The sequence below is a fragment of the Euprymna scolopes genome, chromosome 38, assembly GCF_053919585.1.
Source record: "Euprymna scolopes isolate OS-2025 chromosome 38, ASM5391958v1, whole genome shotgun sequence".
Lineage (NCBI taxonomy): Eukaryota > Metazoa > Mollusca > Cephalopoda > Sepiida > Sepiolidae > Euprymna > Euprymna scolopes.
The window spans coordinates 10,354,649-10,375,792 of record NC_136519.1 but is presented as its reverse complement, the minus strand read 5'-3'; the positions used below and the strand labels follow the sequence as shown (position 1 = coordinate 10,375,792).

At 34.7% G+C, this 21,144-nt stretch overlaps 2 protein-coding genes across 3 annotated transcripts in view; one reads left to right on the top strand and one right to left on the bottom strand.

Moving 5' to 3' along the window:
• The window catches only part of LOC145263072 (cilia- and flagella-associated protein 221-like), a 521,858-nt gene that overhangs the window by 486,033 nt on the left and 14,681 nt on the right, over nt 1-21,144 (bottom strand). Inside the window, exons 1-2 of one of the 2 annotated variants that reach the window (XM_080119937.1) lie at nt 15,397-16,305; nt 4,573-4,760 (exon numbers count right to left, since the gene is read on the bottom strand). In XM_080119937.1, coding sequence (XP_079976063.1) covers nt 4,573-4,760; nt 15,397-15,538 — 330 coding nt within the window. In that variant the 5' untranslated portion in view covers nt 15,539-16,305. Of the gene's footprint in view, nt 1-4,572; nt 4,761-15,396; nt 16,306-21,144 lie in introns of those variants that run through there. The other variant, XM_080119938.1, reaches the window with a different exon arrangement.
• The window catches only part of LOC145263073 (vesicle-trafficking protein SEC22a-like), a 49,169-nt gene continuing 44,331 nt past the window's right edge, over nt 16,307-21,144 (top strand). Inside the window, exon 1 of the mRNA XM_080119939.1 lies at nt 16,307-16,550. The gene's annotated coding sequence lies outside the window, so the exon portion shown is untranslated. The remainder of the gene's footprint in view (nt 16,551-21,144) is intronic.

Sequence of the window (21,144 nt, the reverse complement as noted above, 5' to 3'; positions counted from 1 at the left end):
AAAACATTTAGCACCCCAACTGCATTCAGTTTGAGCTATAGATAAGGAAGATTTAAAATTAAACCACTTCAAGTTATGAATGAATTTGCGCATGTATAAAAATTATAGCAATATGTCAAAAAGTTGAAATGAACATTCTGTATTTCAACTTGCCGATATATTTCTGTACACATTAGTCATCCATCCAAACAAAGATTTTACTTGTTAGAAACCATCCTTGGTGTATTATTTCCTGTTTTATTTATATAGAACATATATTTATTTTTTTAATACTTGAATTGTGTTCTTCCTTCGTCAGTATTGTCAGATGGAGATTCCATATTGTATGATATTTCGGGAAATTAGCCTTCCTCAGATATGCATTTGACTTTAGTTTAAACAGGCATACCAACGCTTTTGTAAACATGAAATTAATTTTATCTTGCTTTAAAATCTTGAAAAAATGTTTTTTAAAAATTGAAATTAATTTTATCTTGCTTTAAAATCTTGAAAAAATGTTTTTAAAAAATTGAAATTAATTTTATCTTGCTTTAAAATCTTGAAAAAATGTTTTTAAAAAATTGAAATTAATTTTATCTTGCTTTAAAATCTATTATTATTCTTTAAACTTAATAATATGTTAATATTTAATATTATTTATTTTATTTATTTTTTTTTTATGCATTTATCGATTAATTTGCATTTTGTTTATGTTTTGATTTATTTTTATTAAAGGCACTGGAGTAATTATAAGGTATTCAGCGATAGAAGGACCGTAGATATTATTCAAAACATCTGATGGCGAATAATTGGACATTAATTCAAAAAGATGTTTCCCCACCACCATTCTATTATTTATTTAAATGTAGTTGTGGTTGGCACTATGTAGGTGTCACATTGTTACAATACAAATTTACATTTTAACACTAAATATTCTTCTGTAATGTTGTAGTTATTGTACTTACATTTTAAAATAGACCCAACATTGTGTATGATAATCTCGCAAAGAAAAAAGAAAAGAAATTTTTTTTTTTTTTTTTTTTACAGTGATCACCACTTATCAAGGCCCGGAAGCCACTCAGGGATAAGGGTTATTGCAAGTACATTACGTTAGTGTGGAGATTTGATGAAGTGTTTATTTAAGGGAGCGGTTCATTAGTTGTTAACATTGGACTTGAAGACATCCAAGTTGAAGTCCGGTGGGAAGCAGGCAGACGGAACAGAGTTCCACAGGCGTGCAGTTCTAAGAAAGAAGCTTTGTTTATGAAATCCGCGTTTTGATTTAGGCACAGATATAGAGTGGGGGAAATTTTTCACAGTGGATTCAGCTAGACGGGTGTTTTTCGTGAAAGATTGGCGAGGGGGGACCAGAGATTGGAGCTCAGACGAGCACCTGCCATGGAAATAACGATAAAACAAGGATAGGCTCACAACGTCTCTTCTGTGGGAGAGAGGTTGCAGGGTAGAGAAAAGGGCATCCCCCACTAAGCCATGAAGTCTATTTTGTACTCTGTCAAGGCATGATAGGCTGCTTTTGGCCGCTCCTGCCCAGATATGGCAACAGTATTCCATCCTTGGACGTACTTGGCTTTTATATAGACAGAGAATTGCATCAGTAGTGAGATATCTTCTGGAGCGGTAGAAGGATCCCACCATCTTTCCAGCGACCTTGGCAACAGACTTGATGTACGTGTTCCATTTCAGATCAGGAGTAAAGGTCAAACCCAGAAGCTTGTCAAAACACGGGGCCTCACCCAGATGAGAGCCATCCATTACAATTGATGCTAGCTGGGGATCAGAGCGTTGATGATGTAAGGATAGGAGTTTGGTTTTGGATGCATTAAAGGTAACCAGCCACATCTTCCTCCACTGAACCACGCGCTCGAGATCAGAGGAGAGAGAATCCGAGAGAACTTTGTCATTTACAGCCTTTGATGTGTTGCCGTAGATGGTCGTGTCATCAGCATAGATGTCAACGAATGATTTAAGTATGTGTTTAGGGAGGTCATTGATGTAGATCAGGAAGAGAGTTGGGCCCAGGATTGACCCCTGAGGGACTCCAGCATTTATATTGCAGGCCTCTGATTTTTGTCCATCTACCACTACTCTTATGAACCTATCGGAGAGAAATGATTTAATGATTGAGAAAACATTTCCAGTTATACCGTAGCTGGAAATCTTGTGAAGTAGACCATTATGCCATACCTTGTCGAAGGCCTTTGATATGTCAAGAGCAATTGCCCTAGAAAGGAAGCCTTTGTCAAGAGATTCACTAATCCTGTGGGATATAACCGTCAGCACATCTGCGGTAGATCTTGCAGAGTGGAAACCATATTGTGTGTCACTAAGAAGGTTATTCCTGCTGAGGTGGTTGACTATTTCTCTATTTAATATGGATTCCAGCAACTTACTCATAACACACAGGAGACTTATTGGTCTGTAATGAGAGGGAGATGACTTATCACCTGAATTCTTATACACAGGGCAAAATGATGAGGTCTTCCAGGGGGTCGGAAAGCACTTCTCCTTAAGGCAGCGCTTAAATAGTTTCGTAAGTATGGGAGCAAGTTCTGGTTGAAGCTTTTTTAGCACTATAATTGGGATGCCATCAGGGCCAGTTGCTTTACTGGAATCTAGGTTCTTGATTAGCTTGGTGACCTCATGCACGGATATTTGTATGTTACCTAGCTTGTTCTGTGTTATAGGAGGAAATATGGGGAGTTGATGGCCTTCATCGCATAGGGTAGAATTAGCTGCAAAGTTCTTTGCAAATAGTTTGGCCTTGTCTGACGCTGACGAGATGACCTCTGGTCCATTGATAATGGTTGGGATAGAACGCACACTTCTGTTCAGGATCCTATTTGTTATTTGCCAAAACTGGTGGGATCCAAGCCGCTGATCAGCTACCTTGGATTTAACAGACTGGGCATATAGCTCTATTGCATTTTTTATTACTCTTTTACAGTGGTTGCTGGCAGACCTGAAAGCAGCTTTAGTTTAATTCAACACAAGTTTACTTCAGTTGAAACAAAAGGCGTTTATTACCGTCTGTTTCCACACCAAGTCACCTGATACATATTTTCTAAGCCAGCTTTGCATCTTGTTTAAAATCCCTGTCATGCTGACATGCTTAAAAAAGACCCTACCATGTCGACACGTGCTTAAAAGTCTCTTTCTCTCTCTCTGCTACATATTTTTCTTATTTTTTTCTCCTTTCATCTTCCTCCAATCCTACTGTGTCATCACGCTCACATGATGGCTTGGTTATTTGCAGAGATTTCAGTGGTTTCATTTTATAAGGAGGATGTTGCAAAAGTTGGACAGCCAGATCAAGCAATACGTTTCAACAAAAATTGCCATCGGATGTTCTGAATAAGACCTATTGTTCTCCCATCAATGATAAATCTAATAAATAAGCAGTTATGTCCATCTGGTTTCAGTGTCAATGTTTTCTTCATTCTCAGTAAGTCACACTTGCCTTATCATTTGAACACTTAAGAAATGAAGTCTTTGAGATCTTCTTTTTATAAACAAAAAGGAAATCTTCTAATGCGTAATGTTGTTTTTATTTGATTCCCTTTTTTTTTTAAACCCTTTCCCTCATTATAATCTCCATTCCATCATATTTTTTCTTCTCTTAATCATAATTCTAACCTTGATTTAGCTCTATTGAGCAATCTTTGTAACACCGATTAGCTAGCCTTTTCAGTCATTTTAATTTTTAATTCATTACTTTTAAAAATAAATATAGTCTATATAAGAATTCATTACTTTTAGAAATAAATATGGTCCGTTATATAATATCAGCTTATTCTTCATTCTAAATGTCACACTTGCCTTATAATTTGAAAATTCTAGAAATCATTCACATTATATGTTTGTGACATTCTCTTTGTAAACAAAGAGAAATTCTTCTCGGACTTAATGTAGTTTTTATTTGATTCCCTTTTTCTCCCTTTCCCTCATTATAGTTTCCATTCTATCAGATTTTTGTTTTTCACTTAATCGTATTCCTAACCTCCATTTAATTTAAGGAGAGTTCAAAACCGATTATCTAGCCTTTTCGGTCTTTTTAATTCTTAATTCATCATGTTTTAAAATAAATATGGTCGTATGTAGCCACATTAAAATGTTGTACCTAGTGATGGGACGATTCAAATATTTTTTCTGATTCAGATGCAATTGCCGATTCTTTACTAAATTACTGATTGCAATGCTTTATCTAAAAATCTCTAAATATTTTACTAAAGAATGGTTAATTGTTCTCGATTAACATAAAAACAAATGTTAAATGTGCAGATATTTTCTCAAGCGTAAAAATACATCTGTGGGGGATGATGTACAGATTTTAGTTTTTTTGGTAGCCTAAAATCCATAAATATTTACCATTTTATCATTAATACCAGAAATGAAAGATATTGTTTTAAACAAACTCAAATAAGAAAGAATCGTGTTGGCATCAGAAAATAGGCACAACATTTTTCCGATTCTGATGCCCCAAAAGTTCCAATTTTCCCACTTCCCGATTCCGATTATTCGTCCCAACACTAGTTGTAGCATGAAAAATATTCAAATATATGCATTTATACTTACCGGTTTCTTGTAATGGAGTTTGAAATACTTGGACTGTGGTGGAAGAATATTGATGGAGATAACGTCTCCGCACACATTTTTTATGCAGAAATTGCTTGTGCATTTCTTGCCCAGTTGAAAGCCAGAAAAATGAACATCTGCAGGTGTTGCAGCAATTGCTTCATTTTGTCCCGTTTTGCGATATATTTCTAAAATGTAAGTGAGAAAATTCAATAAGTAACTGCCGAAAAATAAATAAAAAACACATTCTGACCACTGTTTGCAGACAAACGACAAATTAACACCAAGGACAAGAAAATTATATTTCCACCAATCCCTGATTGTCACAGCCAATCATGAAATGCTATATTTCATAGAATCTAGGAGTAGAAATGAAGTTGACGTGTTCAAGAAATGACGTAATGGATAGGAAGTTCCGAGTGACACATCATGATGATCATCATCATGTTCGGTTTAATATCCATTTTACATACGTTAAACAACTTTTAATTTGTGCAGATTTTGTATTTATTATTACAGAACCAATTTTCTATTGAATATTATATTGTACCTAATATATGATACTGTTTTCAAAAGTTTTTTTAAAAAAATGACTTGGATGCCATCAGCTAGAAGCGAAACCAAAACATTTACTACTGCAGCTGCATTTCCTACCGTCTGAGCTATCAACAGACAGATAAGAAATATTTAAAATGAAACTACTTCAAGCTACAAATGCATTTATGCATGTGCAAAAGTAATAGAAATATGTTGACAAATTGAAATAAACATATGGGTGACTTGTTCAGCTAATTACAAATTACCATTAATAAGAAGAAATAAAATGATTTTTCTTTCCCAATATAACTCAATCTCAAAAGCAAAATATATTTTAGCATGTAGTTTGTGTTATATATTATATAAATCTCACCTGTCTGTTTACATGTATGCATGTATGTATGTATGTATGTATGTATGTATGTATGTATGTATGTTTGTATGTCTGCCTAAAACTTTTGACAGAGGCGACTGATCCTGACAAGATTGGTATCATTTTGAAGCTCGGTGTTTCAGACGACAAAAAATTTGCCAAAAACATTCATTCCTTCACCCTACACTGGCCAGTTTTCTACAAGGAGGGGTCGATTTTTTGCGACACATTTTTGCAAGTCATCGTATCAGTTGGATTGACTTTGCCTAATTTTAACGTTCTGAACTGCCGGTCGCGTCATGGAGCATTGGTTTCACTTTCTTTTCCGTTTTTTTTATGTTCGAGCCTGCCTGCCTGCCTACTTTTATTTTTTAACACCTTTCTTCACCCTGGCTGCCTAGTGTTGTTTTGATTCTCTCCCCACGCTACCACCATCTTTTTTTTAACACCTCTCTCTATATGGGCTGCCAACTGTTGTTTTAACCCCACACCCACTCACCCCACCGGGGTTCCTAATTACACCACTTACACACACCTGAGCAACGCTGGATACCCCCCCCCCCGCCTGCCCACTAGTTACAGTATATAGGGCAAATACCTTCAGGAAAAAACGTTGATAAATTCAGATTTCATATAATAATAGATTTTTCCACGGGTCATACAAATTTCGTTTTCTTTTTATTTGTTTATTTTTAGTGTATTTAATTAGTATACATGTGCTGAACAACTTTTAGAAATTGACTCTCAAACTAATTTATCTCTGGCAAAGCCATCATTTATCCCTCTTCGCCCCTTTAGTCCATCCTTATAACTTCCTCCCATGTTGTCCTTGGCCTTCCCCTACCAACTGCCCCTGCTACCTTAACTGTTCTACATCTACTAACCCAAGAACTCATATCTGGTCTTTCAACGTGACCATACTAACAAAGTTTCCTACTCTGCATGCATCTACCTATTCTGTCCATATTTAATTTCCTCTAAGGTCGTCAGATCTAAGACTGTCTTTAAGGCTCACATTACTCATCTATCCTATCATTCTCATGTCATGCAACGGATATCCTCAACCCTTACTGGCCAGGTGTCACTTCCATACATCATCACACTGTGTACGCATATCTGATAGACTTTTCACTTTGTCAACAGTGGTAATGCTCTGTTGGTTAGTAATAGCAAAAATTCACCAAATTTATTCCATCAACTCACATTCCTGTTGTGGCAGTGTAGAAGAATTGATCAGGAAGGAATTCAGAAAGTCTCAAAATTTCGTCTGATCACTTAGTTTTAAAGCCTGCACATTATTACAAAGTGGTGATTCTTCGTGCACCACCCCACATAAGGAGGGAAGAGGTAACTCAAAAATGAATTCAAAACGTTAAGGATTTAACAATCCAACGAATTTTAAAAGATGCCTCAGATACCTTTAGACTCAAATCCCGAAAGTCCTTCTACAACTCAAATATTTTGACCCCATTGAGACATGGAAGGAGAAATAGAGAAACAATACTTCCAAGGGAGGGGGACATCATTGAGGACCCAACTTTGTGCCTCACAGGTTTTGCTACAAATAGTAGGAAGCAGTGGGTAGCCACGAACCAGATCAGAACAAGACACTGCAGGATTGCAGTAAGCAAACACAGGTGAAGAATCCCCAATCTGCCCAAAGTGTAAGGAAGTTCCCCACCCCCAGGATACAGACCATCTGATCCTACACTGTCCAGTCTCCCAACTGGAAGGAGGCTATATGACAGCTCATCTATCTGAGGACAATTTTTCAGATTGGTTAAAAAATAGCGGCATCAAGGTCTAACCCAAACGATACTACTATCAACTCATAGCAAATAAGATAGTGCAATCATTCAGTTTGGCTAGAGGTCTGAACGGATTCAAACGTCTTTTTCAGTGAAGCAATCAATTTTATTAGCAAAAACAAACAAAAAAAAAATGAATAGCAAAGTGCAACAAAACAAGTCATGTAAAGCGATAGAAAATATTGTATCTATCTACCGATTGAAAGTTTGTCTAAGACAACTTTAAACCTCAATATGGCAAGCAGCGTCAGAATCGCCTTTGGCAGGCTACCAGCATCATCATCATCAAGTCTCTTCACCTTCCCATTAAGGAGCTGCATTATTTCATGCAGCATGTCTTGGGTAAGAATAGCCTGATGGAATCCATCCCTTTTCAGGCTTTAGAGCACATACAGCGCCTGGTATTCCCAAATGATCACCCATCTGGTACTGGTCAGGCTCATCGTTACTTAACTGTAGTGATCTGACGAGAACTGGCATGTCAATATGATTATGCTGTATATATGGCAGGCTATATAATGGAACAGGAACATGAACAAAGGATGCTGACTATTTTCAGTTGAGACGAAAACAATGATGCTACATCTTGATTCTTATCCTCGAGTTGCCTTCAGGCCTTGATAAGTGGTGATTCCCTTGTAAGCAAAAAGTTAAAAAAAAAAAAAAAAAAAAACTCCTCTAAGGGTAGATTTACTTTTCACTCACTCAAAACAGAACTAACACAATGTAAAATATCAGAATTAAATTCCATTCATATCAAAATCTTATTTTTGGTTCTTTATATATATTTTTAAAAAAATGGAAGCAAGAGAGATCTCCACAAAAATAAGAACCGTAATACTTGACTTTCATGGAAGACAGTAATTATTTCTTGTTTGAAAATTTAACAGCTTCAAAATCACTTTAGATTCAAAGAGCATCACTACGATGTCTCCAAAATTAACAGAGATTAGACCATTCCTATTGATTTTGCAGTGAGAGTTTAGTTCTGTGTAGTTCTAGGAGGTTCACCCTCACAGGCTTTGCCTTCTCTCTTTGAGAAGGAGTTAGTTTATTGCTAATCGCCTGAGTCGCCCTCAGTGGGGAATGCCGACGGGGCTGCCCAGGCACGTTTTGCAGGTCAGAGTGCCCCCTCCTCGGGGACGCTGACATCTCAATCCCATTTTCTGGCCATGGTGTCACGGTTCTTGCAGTGGGATAGAACTAAATATCCACTATGATCGGAAGGCTTATTCAGAAGCTTGATTCATTAGGTAATTCTGAGGGAGGTAATTCCATTTTACTAAAGTAGTTGAAAAAAATCATTACTCTGTTTTGTTTTAAAAAAATTATAATATCGTCACATTTTACACTTTTTTTTTTTTTTTTTTTTTGGGCTATTAATGTTATAAAACTTTGTTACATTAAATGAAGTAGTTGAAAAATATTTATTTTTTCTTACAATTCTTAGTAAAAATAGAATTACCTCCCTGGGAACAATAGGTTACAATTCTGAATAAGCCTTCATCAAAAAACGTGCCAGAAATTTTTAAATATAATTTAATTATGTAATATTTATCCTGAGGAAGGCAAATAATTTCTTGTGGAAAAGAAAATGTAATAATATGCTGGATTTCGGCATAAAATATCGATAGAATCGTTTAATTTGTTGTAAAAGAAGCAAATCAAACCAATAAAAAGAAAAAAAATCAATAAATTCCAGGGGGACAACTCTATCACGTTTTTTTTTTTATTTATTTTTTTTACATAAAGGGAAGTAACTCTCATTTAACTTTTTAAAATGACCTCCTTTGTTGTCTTGAAAAAAATTATATCAGATGTGATTTCACCCCCTGCTTAGGCGGAAAGCCGACAGAGAAGAAAAGTAGCCGTTGTAAAGAACAGAAATAGTACAATTAGTTAACAAAATTTTTTTATAAGAAAAAATGGTTTTCCTGCTGATGAAAACAAATGTTGTTGGGTTTTGTTTGTTTTTTTTTCGGGAGGAAAAATGTTTTTTTTTTTGTGAAAAGTTGTTTTTTTTTTGTTTTTGTTTTTAAATACAAGCAAAAAATGTACAAAAGCATATTATATGTACAGAGTCTTATATAACATTTTGGCCAATGTACTCTACGACCACTACGTGTGGTGGTTACATAATTGTCTTTGGATGGAGCATTCACTTCAGGTGTATGTGTATGTTGATGCTGTGTGTAAGTAGGAGGAATGCGTGGCTCGTGTGTTTTTGTGTCCAGAAAGGCTCTTTTTACCCTGTCAATGGAGACAGTTTCTCTTTCTCTACTAATATCTAAGGTGAAAAGTTTAAACAGTTTTGTAAGTATGGGCGCTAGGTCTATGCAGGTTAGGAGATAAGTAAATCCCTGACTGACCGGCTATGGTCCAACCAGCAATGTGAAGATAGCTGAACCGAGCGTCTAGGGTGCTGAATGTTCCGAGGGGTGAACGGATATGCTTGTGTACCTTTGACTTTTGGCAGAATACACAGGAACGTGTTCAGGCAGTGATATTGCGCCTCATATTTGACCAGAAAAATCTAGCTGTAATCAGCTTCACCTGTGGCGTTGGGTCTGGGGTGTGTCAGATTGTGTAGGGCATGAAAAACAACTCTACGATTAATCATCAGAACAAACAGTCAAGGTGAATCCGTTGAGGTGTCACAAGTAATCTGTGTATCCGAAGTAGGCATGGGCAGATATGTAAATTTGCAAATTGTAAATTCAGGTGACGACGGATCTAAAGTGTCTCGACTTGACTGGTCTAAGGCCATCTGCTGTAGATCGATACCTGAAGGTGAGGACAGAGAATTTATGGGGAGGCAGGACAAGGCATCTGCCGCAGCATTCTGTTCACCTGATATATATCGGATATCGTTGGTAAACTGTGAAACAAAATCTAAGTGGCAAGTTTCACGGGGAGAATATTTGTGCGGCTTAGAATGCAGTGCGTATGTAAATGGACGGTGATCAGTGTGGATCATAAACTGACGGCCTCCAAGTGAATGTTGGAAGTGTTTCACTGCAAGGTACATCGCCAGGAATTCATGGCCAAATGTGCTGTAACGTTGTTCTGCCAGTTTCAGCTGTCTCAAAAAGTTTGGAAGAGGTTGTAATTGTTCTTGGTGCTGCTGTTTCAACACTGCACCCACAGCTGTGCCTGATGCATCAACGACCAGTGAAAACTGGGCATCAGGTACAGGATGTGCAAGTAAAGATGTTGTCGCTAGTTTTATTTTCACCTCGTTAAAAGCTTTAAACCGAACCTTATTAAGTGAGATTTGCTCATTTTTCTTCTTCCTGTTATTTTTTTATTTTTTTTTTTTTTTTACATAGGCATCACCACATTATCAAGGCCCAGAGGCCACTCAAGGATAAGGGTTAAAGAGTGTACAGTAGAAATTGGACAATATAGTAATCATTAGTAATGAAAATTTGGTAAATTTGATAACTTATATGGAACGGCTCATCAAGAACTTATTTACTTTGAACTTGAACACAACCATATTGTAGTCAGCTGGAAAGCAGGAAATCGGAAGACAATTCCACAGGCGTGCAGTTCTAAGAAAGAAGCTTTGTTCATGGAATCTACGTTTAGGTTTAGGCACATGTTATGTAACAGGTTGGAAAGAGGAGCTAGAAGATCTGCACAGTGTGGGATAAAGTGTCTGTAATAGTCAAACAGACCGAGAAAGTGTCTTAGTTGGCGAAGTGAAGTGGGTGATTGAAGGTCTTGTAGAGCTTTCACCTTTTCAGGTAACGGAGATATAGCTTCAGAGCTGATTATGTGGCCCAAGAAAACAAGTGACAAAGCACCAAAAACACATTTACTAGGGTTAATCCTCACCTGGTATTGCTGAAACCATTCGAACAGTAGGCAGTAGATGAGTGACATGTTCCTCAGGTGGGGCACTTACCACGAGAATGTCATCTATGTAGTTATAGACATAGTCAAAAGCACGCACTAGTTGTCCATGAAGCACTGAAAGGTACTAGCTGCGTTCGTAAACCAAAAGGCATAATTGGAAATTCAAACACTCCGAAGAGAGTTGTTACCGCAGTAAAAAATAGTATAGATTATTGATTATGGTGTAAATCGATATATTGTACATACGTACAAGAATAAATAAATAAATTATATGGATTGGCAATCACATTTTTATCTGGATTTAGCTATGGTCAAAGTGCAATATCTGTTCAGTCTCAGGATTCCAATGTCTCAAGCATTAATTCAACTTTTCAGAAGGGGTGTGGGAGTTATTGTCTGTTATCTGTCTTTCATTTGTGAAGAACAATATAGGCATCTTTGTTCTTATCAAAAATGTCATCATTGTGGGAGGGTGGGATGGGGGTAGGTTTTCCTTATATTAAAACTGGCCTTGTGCCTGACTGTCTCATTAAGCCACAAGTAAATAGGTACTTGACTTATTTGCTATCCTGAGAGTTTCATGATAATTTCGAGCGAGTCTTTCTCAACACTTATCTCTATGGTTGAGTCTTGATCTGATTTCTTTACATTTTTGGAGTCTGGTAGCTGGGAAACATATCCATGGCTGATAGAACAAGAGCATACTGGTTTAAAGAAAGGGTTCAGTTCAAAATTTTGTGCAGATTCTCAAATTCAATAGAAATATTCCCACATTCAACAAGATACACCTGAAAAAGGTTGGAGGCTACTTTGAGGAAAATGTTGTAAATGACACTCAAGATGAGAACAGTAGTCTGAAGAATCCAAGTAATATGAATAACCAATTCTCATGTCAAATAGTCAGAAACAAAATATTGCCGACATATCAAATACCTTTTTTGTAAAAAAAAAAAAATCGGTTTTAACGTTTGTCTGTTTCTATATTGTTATCTATTAGAATTCCTTTTTACTTTTTCTTTTTTTTTTACTTTTTTCTTTTCCTTTTTACTTTTTTTTTTTTTTTCCTTTTTTCTTTTTCACTCTTCTTCACTCCCAAATAAGACATCTTGCCACTTGGGCATAAGGGGCTACGGTTTTTTTTTCCTTTTTTCTTTTCCTTTTTACTTTTTCTTATCAATTTCCACCACTAACGTTTACTACACTGTTGTTCCAGTGATCTCAATAGACTTATTAACTCTTATCCTCGAGTAGCCTTCGAGCCTTGATAACTGGTAACTTCCTTTTAAAAAAAAAATAATAATATTTGTTGGGCGTGAATTGCCGATTTTTTTGTACTTTTGCACTATTTGACCCGCATGCTGAAATGATAACATTATTATTTAGAAAGCCATTCTTAAAATGGGGAGGGTTTTTTTTTCCTGACTATTCTGTACTATCCCCTAACAATTGGATAAAAAGAGATATCAGAAAACTCGAATTTAACTTGAAAATATTATTTTAAAAATAGCGCGGGTCAAAATAGTGCACAAGCACCTTTTTATTATTATAGGTGCATATCAATAAAATCAGACAGGTGCAACTGCAGTTTCACCACACATCCAGGACTATAGGTACCTCCACGGCGATGTGTAAAACGTCAATAGTACACATTTTAATAGTGACGTCATCATTTCGTGTGTTTGTGTAAATTTCTATGGATAAGTGTTCGTGTTATGATTATTAATGGAGTTACTTTTTTTTTTTTTTTTTGCTATGGATAAAAAATAATATAAAACTTAGCTTTTGTAAAACAAATACATTTTTATTAACGAACTACAAAGACTAGAGTTAATAAAATAAAATTAATTTTAACATTTTCTATTGACACATGTATTTAAAAAATAATGTTCTTTACAAGTCTCCATACATTTTTGAAAAAAAAAGCGCCAAACATAAGAACCACCCTCTATCAATTTCAATAATAAAATCAAAACGAATTTTTTTAAGGTTGATTTTCGATATACAATTTTTATTATCTCAATAGTCTTATATTCTTTTATACTTTAGGGTTTAGAATGCTTTTAGGGCACAATAAATAATTCAATACAAGCTTCTGAAATGACGAACGCAACAACTTCATAAAATGTAACACAGAACAGGTTTATTAAGGAGAATGTGATATGTTCCTGGTCAAAGGCTGGACTCCGGCTACCTGGTGTTATCATGGCAGTTATTCCCAGTGGAATCGTCGATACGCAAGCGTTTTCTAGTCTCACACAAAAACACGCGTTCACATCTCAAGCTATATTACTTGTCATATACATACGTGCACACAAATATATGCGCGCACGTCCACACACGTTCACACATATTAACGTTCGCGTACATACACTCACATTCACGTGTATACACACACGCTAACGTACACACATGTACTCACATATGCGCACACATACGCACACATGGACAGCGTCACTTCCCCTTTCAAAGGAAATCCACATATGCGCAAAAGACCACTGGAAACAATTATAAAAGCAAGAGCAATAAGCAACATCTTTCTTTTCGGACCAGCTTTCAAGCTGGGCGGTCTACGGACCAACAGCGTGCCTTTTCGGCAGGCACGCACATGCGTGTGCCTCACGCCACTTGCTACTATGTGGGACAAAAGCTAACAGACCATACGTACACTTTATACACTTTCTCTCTCCATGAACTGGATTGACATTCTCACTCTTTCTCTCTCTATATATACAACTTGTACCTGAGAATACCTTCGCGTAGCTGACTGCTAACATGGCACGCAGTTTAACTGATGTCAACCCTCTATCCTTTTCTTTGTCTACACGCTGGACTATCATTCCCATTTCGACTACATTACTCATTTCTCTTCCCACGCGCAAACGAACGATAGTGACCCGAACGTGAAATGAACACACATTCCCTTTTTCCTTCTATACTACCAGTCCCGCAACAAACGATGGTTACACCCGCACTGACATGAACACGTGTTATTTCTAAAACATTCATTCTTTCAACAGTAAATAAATGACACGTTTATCTTATCCAGCAATTGAGTTTTTGTTTCCTTCATTCCATTCGTTTCATTATTTTTCTTTTGTAATGGGATTAGGATATATATATCCTAGTCCTCTACAGGAATAACACCGAGGTAGAGAGAGAGAAGAAAAGGGAGGTCCGTTCCATTTGGTATCTCTCTCAGTAAGGACGAGTTCTAATTCCTCAAACCGGATGCTGGACGAATTCCTTAGGGGATAGGAAGGATCAATGCGCCATACCCGTGATTGGTCAGTATGTGGCCAAATAACACAGGGGAGAGGCATTGATTCGTTAAAAGAAAAAAGTTCCATTTGTTTCTGCTACAATATGAATATATTTTTTTATTATTGGAAACCTGTTATTAAAAAAAATCCATTTAAACTTCATATCGCGTAATATATGAAGTTAATATCATTTAAAGCTTTTTAAAAATAATTATTTTTTAGAATTGTTTTTTTTCTTTTTTTTTTTTTTTGTAATTCGAATAATTATATTACCGAGAAAAAAATTATCCAGAAAGTATTGTTTTTTTTGTTGTTGTTGTTATGTCCAATTTTATTTACAACTTTGAGGTAAGTGTAATCAATAACAAGATTTTATATATATATATATATATATATATATATATATATATATATATATATATATATATATATATAAATTACTATTTTTTAATTATTTGATCTTTTCAGCTTTAAAAAATGTTGAAACTTTTATCAACCCACATTTATTTTGCTTAGTTTTCGGAGCATGAAATATAGGGGGGGGGGGGTAGAACACCTAAAAAAATATATTTCCGCTAATATATTTATCGAAACCTACTTTTAATATATAAGTTTATTTAATAATGATTGAATATCGAAAATTTCAAGAAAATATGATTATTATTTGATTTTTACTAGATTTTTAAAACATGGGTGTGTGAACGGCTTAAAAAACGTCACTACATAGGAACGTTGTTTTAAAGCGTCGATAATGTAAACACGATTTTTGTCTCACATTTTCATTATTTTCGTATGCTGTAAAAAATGTTTTTTTAAATATTAACAGTTTATTTGAAGCTTTTTCTATTAAATGGTAAAAAAGTTAGGATGATAATATTAAATTAAATTACAATTACATTGTGTTACATATAGGGGGGGGTAAACTGTGGTGCGCGTTGGAGGTACCTACACTGAACGTGATTACATAAATGGAATAATTACTTACTTGTATCTAGGAGATGGTTTGGTACAGGAGTGTGCGATTCTATTGGTTCCACCAACTGCATGGTGTTCAGAAGAATGTCATCTTTTATAGACGACGTCCGAGTTATGTCAGTCGGCATTGTGAATGGAAAATTATGAACCATAAAAAAGGGAGGATAACACGTTCAAAGAAATACACAAATGATCAAAAAATGTAAAAAGTAGCGGTGGACGCTGGAACAAAAATCAAATTCCATTGTTTTGCTGTATAATCATGGTTATTTGTTTTTTTAATAATAAATATCTTAACTTATTAAGTTTCAATTGTGTATTAAAATTAATTTTAAAATAAATTTAACAAACTATAGTAGCAACTAAAATATCTCTGACCCGTTTGGTCAGTAATTATTATTATTATTATTATTATTATTACTACTTATTATTCTTTTCATTGGGTTAATGGTAGCTTTTTGTCAACTTTTGAGAAAAATAAATATGATATATATTTCTTTCTAATAATCATTTGGAGTAGCGTGGGTGATTATTCTGCAACCCTTGTTTCAGCATAAATTCTCCGCTAAAGCTACCTATCAGGAGGTATCCATTGTCTCTTGAGACTGAAAAAAGGATAACATAAATGAGTAAAAAAGAATGTTTATGTTGTATTTATGTCTTTTCTTTCTTTTTTTTTTTTTTTTTTTCGCGTTGAACCTTAAATTCCGGATTATATAAACTAAATTAAACTACTATATTTTTCTTGGAGGAAACGCAGACGAGTATAAAACTTATTTGTAAAAGAAAATCCAAGTCGCTATCGTTAATTGTATATTATTAAGTTGTGATTTGAATAACGAAATGAAATAAAGGCAAAAAGGTAGAATGTTATAATTGTCATGGCAACGACGACTCGCCGGAAGTTGAACTCTTTCATGTTGGAGAAACAAAATATGATCACAACTTCCGGTTGTCACGTTGTCGGTTCCACGATTTTTAATTTATTTTTTTTTATTATCACCACCATCGTACGAAATTTATTTTATTTATTTATTTTTTCCCCAAAGTTAAACTCCGATTCTAGGAAGGATTCCTAAAAGAAAATCCTGCTGCCATGGTACAAAGGAGAGACTGTGAAAGGAATATCCCAGATTCTGCTTAAGGATGCTGCTGCATCATATTGCAAGTGATGTTTTTGTTTCGGACCTTTTGAAATGAGGATTTCTAATTCTGACTACGATTCTCATCTTGATTGTCATTTACACGTTTTTACTGATGAAAGCTCAAGCCTTCTTCGGTTCATCTTTCCGAACTTGGAACTTTCTACTCAAACGTAAGAAGGTTACCGAGTTCGATATGGAGAAGAGGTTATCTGGGCCGAAATGTTATGTATATAACCACCAAGCTGAGGATAGTAGTCCGAATAAGCCAATATAAACGATATTCACTTCTTTCAGTTTCAGAAGTCAGTTTACGTATGATCATATTACTATCTAACTTTTTTTTTTTACAATACAGCCCATAAAACAAAAGGAGTTTTTTAAAATAACAAAGGTGCTAATGCACTTACTGATCCGCGCTGTTTTTTAAATCGTATTTCCAAGTTCAATTAAAGTTTTATGGGTTTTTTTTATTCAATTGTAAGGTAAAAGTACAGAATAGGTACAAAACACCCTCCCCTCCCCATATTAAGAATGGCTTTTTAAATAATGTTATTATTTCAGCACGGATCAATAAGTGCATGCATGATTGCATGCCGTGCATGAGTACCATAACAAATAAATGTTACCAAAGGCAATATAAGTTACTCTTCTTACTTGCCTGGATAATTTTTTTGTTTTTAAAATTTTAACTCATTTTAAAGCGTTTATTTACTTTGAAACATAAATAGTGCCGAATTTTATGTTAGAACAAGAAAACTGGTTAACATGAAACGGTCATCTGAGAGATTGCGATAATCGCTTAAAAATCGAAAAATAAACAGAATACTAGTAGAGACCGACCCAATAAATGTCACCGTGGGCGTGACATTTATTTCGTGGGTTGGATTTCTAATAAACTTATCTAAGTAGGTAGAAAAGTAACTTATTTTTCCTTTGGTAACATTTGTTTATTATATTTTAGTTAATTTTGGTTACCACTTTTTCGTTTTGTTGTCTATACTGCAAAAAAATAAACAATTCGGAACTCATTGTTCTGGTGGGGGGCTTAACTCTATTTTACTAAGAACTGTAAAAAAATTCCTTCCCCCCCACTACTTTTTTTAATATGACAAAGTTTGATATTGGTGCTCACTGCACTGCTGCAGTAGTACTGCAACTGCACTACTGCAGCCACTGCAGTGCCACTGCACTAACAAAACCAAAGTTTCCTTTTCTTTCTAACTGAGATTTGACACTACTTTTGTTTTAAAGTAAATAAACGCTGTAGGTAATTTGGAAGTTTTACTCATTGTTCAAAGGGAGGTAATTCTGTTTTACTAAGTAGTTGAAAAAAAAAGTTTTGGTGCTAATGCAGAGTGATCCGCGCTATTTTTTAAATCGTATTTTCACGTTTAATCAAAGTTTTATGATATGCTTTTTTTTTTATATTCAATTGTAAGGTTGAAGTACAGAATAGGTACAAAACACCCTCCCCCCTTCCCATGTTAAAAATGGCTTTTTAAATAATAACGTTATTTCAGCAGGGATCACTTTCTGCATGAGTACCTACACTTTTTTTTTTTATGTTATAAAACTTTGGGTGCCATTGCACTTATAGAACCGCGCTATTTTTAAATAGTTTTTTCAAGTTAAATTAAAGTTTTACGATATGTTTTTAATTAAATTATTTGGTGAAAGTACAAAAGAGTTACAAAACACCCTCCTCTACCCATGTTAAGAATGTCTTTCTAAATAAGGTTATTTCAGCACGGTTCAATAAGTGCACCAGCACCACCACTGACGGCATAATCACGTTGACACCCTGGTTCCCGTTGGATCACCGGTTAAGCAATGTTGAACCTGATCAGTACTAAATGGGTTACCATTTGGGACTTCCAGGTGCTGTATGTGCTCTCTGCTTATCTCAGCATTGCTTCCAGTTGTCCTGGACATCTCCTTGCCACTGGACTCAAGCAGTGCCGAATCAGGAGAGGTATGGTTAGTGATTGCGAAACCCTTGCCTCACAATTACAGGGGTATCCTTTGCCTTTCGAGACTAAACAGAGGTATCGATAATCACTCAAAAGTCGAAAATTAAACAAAATATTAGTACATTTCCAACAACAAGCATGAAAGTGTTTAACTGGAAATATTAAATTGTGTTTTAGTAAACAATTATTCATTTTTTATTATTTTAAGGAAATAACTTATTAAAATCTAACTACTAGTGACGCAATTATTAGGTACGTGCAAAATGAATGGCCAATACCCAAAATGTATAAACATGTTTACCCCTCCCCCTCACTGAAAAATTAATTTTAATGAAATTTTCAATATTTATTAACTAGCAGGACCCGTTAACCGGCGTTGCCCGGAGGAAATCTGACACCACCACTACCTCGTAAAAAATTAAACTATAGTTATTGTTGGTGGCCTCTACCGTAATTGGCGGCCGTGGCCGAAATGAAATAATCTGGCTTCCACTGGTGATTAGTGCTGGTTTGGAGCGATAATCTGCATGTATAGTTTTATTCTAAACAAAGTAATTAAATCAGTATGAATTAATAAAATTACAAAAAATGGTCCCTTAGAATAATAATAGAAAGGAAAAACAGAAGTTTTCGAAGTTAGTGATCCTTACTGTATAAGAACTGTTTAGAGTGATCGAAATCAGTGGTAGCAGTCCTAGCTGTTTCCGTTTGTTGTTTAAGTCTTCCTCTTCTTTTAAACTCTTCCACCAATAGTATTAAATTAAATTCCAGTTTTATGTCCTCTTTTTAACGTGTAAAACAACAATTACGACTTTTTTTTCACTTCTTTGAATAATGTCATGTTAAGAACGGCTTTCGGAATAGACACCACCAACCTCCCCATCTTAAGAACGGCTTTTGTAGTAGACATCCCAACCTCCGTATGTTAAGAACTGCTTTCGAAAGAGACACCTTCACCCTCCCCATGTTAAGAACGGCTTTCGGAATAGAAACTCCCTAACCTCCTCATGTTAACAACGACTACTGGAGTAGACACTCTAGTAAGTAATTACTGTTGTTTCTGCTTAAAACAACATATTTTACAAATCGATCTGTCGACTCCACCTTAACAAGCATCAAGTCCAGAAAGCTAATAATTTATCTGTTTAAAGGGATTTTTTTTTACCATTTGTAAAAAATAAATAATAAATAAATAGTAAATATAAAAACTTAGGAAAACATTTCGATTTATTAGATCGAAAATTTGTCCTTAAAACTAGAAAATTATGAACTTGCGTTATCGCCATTAGCGTCGTTTTCTAATTGTTTATAGGGATAGAGACTTAAGTTTCTGGTGAATTTAAATTTTAATTTCGGCATTCATATATTCGATGAAACTTGCTATAGGTTACTGTTTTGGGGGTTTATTTATTTAAAACATGGTTTTAGCTATAAAAAAAGATTAAAACCAACTGCACTCTAAATGATTTACGTGACAAAAGTAGGAATTAACCTAATTACTATATAAAAATTGATTATATGTTTTAAAGTTGTGAGGGTGGTAAACTTTTTAAACTTGTCATCAATGACAATCAAGAATGTGACGATCAATGGCAATCATTGGAAATTGAAGAAACACCGTCTGCTCTGAATATTCTATACTTTTTTACGATTTAAATAATTGCCGATTTTACAATGTTGTTTTGGTATCTATTTTTTAATTATTATTAAGAATTATTGAAAATTAGGTACTCATGCACTTATTGATCCATGCTGAAACGATAACGTTATTTAAAAAGCCATTCTTAACATGAGGAGGGGAGGGTGTTTTGTACCTATTCTGTACTTTAACCTTACAATTGAATAAAAAACATAAAACTTTAATTAAACTTGGAGCTACGATTTAAAAACTAACACGGATCAGTAAGTGCATTAGCACCGAAAATTATTATTTAACCCTTATCCTCGAGTAGTTTTCGGGCCTTGATAAGTAGTAATTTCCTTGTCAAAACAAAAATAACAAACACTTTGCAATCTTTTTTTGGATACGTTTTTTTTCATGATGTTTGATTTATTAAAAACCTCATAAAAAAATGCAAATAAAGACTAATTTTGTTATTTTTATTTTTATAATTTCATAAACATATTTTTATTTGGCTCGAAAAACAAGCAATGTCAACTGGTACGTGATCAAAAAAAGAAAAAACGGCTGCATAACAAATACATTGCAGTCATTTTGTTCTTGTGGTCGCATACCACTTACCAGTTAACATTGCTTGTTTTTCGAACCGAATAAACATTTTACATTAAATAAAAACACTAAAAACTTACACAGTTAGATAGAAAAGTAACACCTTGCCTTTGATAACATTTATTTGTTATATATTTGATTTTTTTTTTACCACTTTTTGAATCTTTTTTCTTTTTTTTTTAATAATTTTATTAAAAGTGCAAATAAAGACTAATTTTTTTCAATAATGTTTTTTTTTTTTAATATTTTATTTCAATAAATCGCTTCAAAATACAAACACTAAATAAAAAAAAATGCAAAGGGACTATTTTGAGTAGCCACCAGTTCCAGTTACAGTCACACAGAAAATATAGGAAGACTTTAGCTAACTAGAACCACAAATCTTTAATTGTGTTTGGATGACGGGCATAAAA